The sequence below is a fragment of the Galeopterus variegatus genome, unplaced genomic scaffold (assembly GCF_000696425.1).
Source record: "Galeopterus variegatus unplaced genomic scaffold, G_variegatus-3.0.2 Scaffold5708, whole genome shotgun sequence".
Lineage (NCBI taxonomy): Eukaryota > Metazoa > Chordata > Mammalia > Dermoptera > Cynocephalidae > Galeopterus > Galeopterus variegatus.
Genome location: NW_007731819.1, coordinates 60526 through 65194, shown reverse-complemented (window position 1 = coordinate 65194; position 4669 = coordinate 60526). Strand labels below are relative to the sequence as shown.

Sequence of the window (4669 nt, the reverse complement as noted above, 5' to 3'; positions counted from 1 at the left end):
GGGGGGGGGGGGGGGGGGGGGGGGGGGGGGGGGGGGGGGTGATGCAGCCAGGGATTGAGGGGACGGGGGTGAGAGGAAATGAACACGGATTCAATTCCAACTGAGTGTGGTATCACCGGTGAAACAGCAAAAGTTCAGTAGGGCCCCATCCCAGCCCTGGAGGCAGGAACATTTCCAAAAAGGGGCATCGGATTAGAAAGTCTATCTCTAGTAAATGCATTAGTTGAACAGTCTCCCAACAACTAAAACAGGAAATGATCTTTCTGTTGTCCCCCACCTGCTGCCACCGCAGCAGGGAGGTTACTGTCTTCTTATCAATACATCCCCAGTCCTGGAACAAAACCCAGCACCTAGCGGGCACTCGGTAAATATTGTGAAATACATGATTCCACAGCCTATTTGCTAGTCAAGTGAGGGAGTCAACTTCAAAAAGTATTACTATGGTGTGCTTACAATTTTATAATCATTTAAATTGCACCGGGGCTGAGCCTGTGGCGCACTCGGGAGAGTGCAGCGCTGGGAGCGCAGCAGCGCTCCCACCGCGGGTTCGGATCCTATATAGGGATGACCGGTGCACTCACAGCGCTCACTGGCTGAGCGCGGTGCGGCCGGTCTCAAAAAGATAAATAAATAAATAAATAAATAAATAAATAAATAAATAAATAAATAAATAAATAAATAAATAAATAAATAAATAAATAAATAAATAAATAAATAAATAAATAAATAAATAAATAAATAAATAAATAAATAAATAAATAAATAAATAAATAAATAAATAAATAAATAGCATAGATTTTGAATAATTTTTTATGTTTCAGTACAGTCTGCAGTTAAGTTTATTGGGTGCATAACTTTTCATTCACTTACTATATCTATATATATTTTTTCCTATGTCCTAACTTACTTCATCTGTCGTGTTTACAAACAGCTACTCAGGCCCACCTTATTAGGAGGGGTAAAGCTCAGAGAAAGATTCTGTTTGGCTCAGATGCCCAGGGCCACGAACTCAGAAAGATGTCAGATGTGTAGCAAGAAAAGTGGATGCACAGGAAAGTTCTAGAGTCGTTTGACAGCACAGTTGGACTTTGTGCCTGCTGGAAAGGGACAAAGGCCACTGCATCTAGGCATCCTCTGGAGTGGCCGTGGGTCTGTTCATCCTGCATCTGTTCTGTGTAGTTTAGGTTTCCACCCCCATCCCAGCCAGGCCATCAGAGAGCTGCAGGAGGAGGTGTCCCGGTTCCATGTGCGGCTAGAGGACAGCCTGCACCAGCCACACAAGGGCGGCCCAACCCACCCAGCGTCTGCCTTCAACCGCCCCACCCGGACTCGGGACCGGCCAGCGGATTCCTCAGCTACCTGGGGCTCCCACTATGGCAGGTAGATGGCTCCAAACTCCCACCTCTGTGCCCTGGTGGAAGCTGCAGAAGATAGCCTTGGAAAGCCTGTGACCGTCCCTGGACATGTGGACTCAGGCACTGCCACGTCTCTGTCTCGCTCATTGGCTCAATCATTCATTCACTCTTCCATTTTATCACTGTGCAGTGTCTGAGGCATAAAAGAATATCTAAACCTATGTGCTAATAATAAAGCATGATACGGTGAATATCCCTGAACCCACCACCCAACTGAAGAGCTAGAACGTTTGCAGGATGCTCACCCTCCCACCCACTCACTCGCTGCTCCTTTGTTTATGATGGTGACTTAGAAAATCAGCTAAATCCTTTTGAGTGTTTCTGTGGGATGGTACTAGGCTAAGGTTTTTGTAGACATTGCCTCATTACTCCTTCCAGTAACTCTCTGAGATAATTGCTCTTGGTATCCCCCTTTGACAGATGAGGAAACTGAGGGTCAGAGAAGCTCAGAGCTGTTTTCTGCGAGACTGACTCCAGAGTCTTTGGTTTTGACTTCTATGCTCTCTTCCCCCATTGTGCTATAAGCATTTCTCCAGGTCGACATTCTGACTGATCATCTTTAATGCCTGCACAAAATTCATCCAGTGACATCATCTCTATTTCCCTTTGGCTAGTAAATCCACAGAGAGATTTTCCTGTGATTCTGGAGGTGGAGAGAGAGCTGTCCGTGCAGGAAGGCGGCAGGCCAGGTCCTCCTCGGTGCCTCGTGAGGTGCCCCGACGGTCCCTGAGTAAGTGACTACCTGCCAGCACTGATTTCTGAGGGCCACAGTCTAAGCATGTGGGCTCAGTGATCAGGGACCACAGCTACATCCTTCGAGGAAACCTGGGGAATGTTTTTCGTGTCTGTTTCTGGCCTAGGTCGTGCTCTGAAGCACAGTACACTTCTAAAAATAGCTACCATATACTGAGTACCTACTATGTGCCAGAATGTCTGTGAGGGCCCTTTATATATCATCTCACTTAATCTCCACTGTAAATCAGGTCACCTTATCCACATTCTGCAGATAAGGACACTGAAGCCCGAACAGCTCAGGGGACTTACTCTGGAGCCAGTGGCCGGGAAGCAACCCCAGGTCCACTCCTTCATGTGGGTCCTCGGCCTGGTTGTTGACCTGCTTCATGCAGTTTCAGCAACAGCTAACCATGCAGTAATAATAGCATCCAAGTGGTGGGATTGCCGCGAAGGTGCATGACACAGCACACACAAAGCATCTAGATCAGGCTTAGCCCAGGGTCAGGGTTCTGGACGTGTCGGCTGTTATTACTATGGGGCAGATCTACCCCAGGGCCTGAGCTTGTGATACACCCGCTCCCTGAGCTGTGCGACCCCTGCCCCTGCTCCCTCAGGTGCCTCTCTCTCTATCTCAGGTTCAGAATCTGAGTCGCCTTCCCCCCGGCTGTCTCTGAGAAGAGCAGGACCACGGAGGACGTTTCATGGGCAGCTCAGGACAGAATGTGAGGGGCGGGCAGTGCTGGAAAGCCAGACAGGGTCACCTTCTGGGGCCAATATGCAGGTAGGCCAGGAAGGAGGGCTAGGGAGGTATGTGTATGTACACACTCATGTATGTCCACACCTGTGCACATTCATGGTGTGTGTGTGTACTCACGTGTGCACACGAGGAGACAGAGACTATTCAGACCATATGGAGGAAGAGAAAAGAGAGCACTGCACCTGGACCCTCCCCAGTTCTGCATCTGTGCAGAGGGCTGCCACTGACAGTTCTGTTTTTATCCCCAGGCCAGGAATACCAGTTTCTGTTCCCCAAGGCTGTGCCAAGATGCAGTGACACAGTCTCCTGTCCCCACTGCCGGCCCATTAAGACGCCCATTAAGAACCAGAACACTGGTGAAGGAGGGTTCTTGGAAAACTGTTCAGGCTACAGCTTCTTGCTGTTAGGGGTGCATGGCTGGGGCAGATGTGGGCCTGCCCTAAGCTCAGCGGTGGGTTATAGGTACAGAAAAGGGAATGGGATTGCTCTGGGTGCTGCCAAAACACCTGCTGCTCCAGGTGCTGAGGCCTGAAGCCACCCTCCTTGATTTAAGAAGTTTCTGAAAGGTCCTGAGACATGGGCACTGGATAGCAGGGAGCTGGCTGCAGTGATTATGTCTCATCTCCCCTCCATCCTCCCTTCACTCCTCAAAACTCTCCCAAACCCAGTAGCGGAGAGGGGTGGGGAGAGCAGGGCCTGAGGATTTGGACACTGGATTCTAGTCCCAGTTCTGCCATTGACTAGCTGTGTGACCTTAGGCCAGTTGCTTGACTTCTCTGAGCTTCAGTCTTCACATCCATAATGTAAGGGTCGGAAGAGATCTGTAAGGTCATTTCAAGCAATGGTAATGATAATGATGGAGCTGACATTTAGTAAGTCCCTACTGGATAGCAGGCATCCTACTAAGGATTTTATATACATTATCCCACACAATTCTATGAAGTAAGTACTAATATTATGCTCATTTAGTGGGGGAGGAAACTCAGGCTCAGAGAGTTTACGTAAGTTGACGGAAGACACAGACCTTAGTGGTAGAGCAGGTTATGAACCCAGCCCCATCTCTTCAGCACTATGTCACTTTGCCTTTGCTAGAGTTCCAGCAGGCTCCTCCATTCATTCATTCATTCATTCATTCATTCATTCATTCAACACCTACCCATACTAGGTCCTGGGCCCTGTCCACAAGGTGTACTGCAGGTCCTGGAGTGATCCTGGTCTCCCTGAAATCTGGCTTTCTGATTAGAAGCTCCAACAAGTCTGTAGGGGTGTATGTTTGCCCAATCCATATAACCCAGAGCCTAACACACTGGCTGGCATATAGGAGATGGTCGAGAAATAATTAAGTGAACATGTAGATGGAACTAACTGTCCTTTTTATCTTCCTTTATCTTTCCAACACACCCCTCAATGTGTGCATATTATTCTCATTTTGGAGGTGAAAATACCAAAACCCAAACAGCAGGGGACAATGGTATAGCTCGGGTTTAGATCAGGGTTGACTGCAAACCCAGTGCTCCTGGGTCCACCCCTGCTCTCTCTGCGGCTAGTGAACGCACTTACTTCTCTCCCCAGGTACTATGCACACCCAGGACCTACCTCGGCCCAATCATCCACCGAGTGCCCCCCACAGGCTCCTCCCGGCCAGCCCGGGGACACCGGCACTCCATGCAGCTCGACCTGGACGACCTGGAGGAGCTTCACAAGGCCCTGCGCCAAGCCGTGCAGGCTGCCAAGAGCATCCGCTGTGCCACCAAGCAGATGA

General features: G+C 49.3%; 1 protein-coding gene across 1 annotated transcript in view; it reads left to right on the top strand.

Moving 5' to 3' along the window:
- AKNA (AT-hook transcription factor) overlaps nt 1–4668 on the top strand; it is a gene marked incomplete at its 3' end in the record, with an annotated part of 50708 nt that extends 46040 nt beyond the window's left edge. Inside the window, exon 23 of the mRNA XM_008589876.1 lies at nt 4553–4668. Coding sequence (XP_008588098.1) covers nt 4553–4668 — 116 coding nt within the window. The remainder of the gene's footprint in view (nt 1–4552) is intronic.
- Nucleotide 4669: the final 1 nt, after the last annotated feature.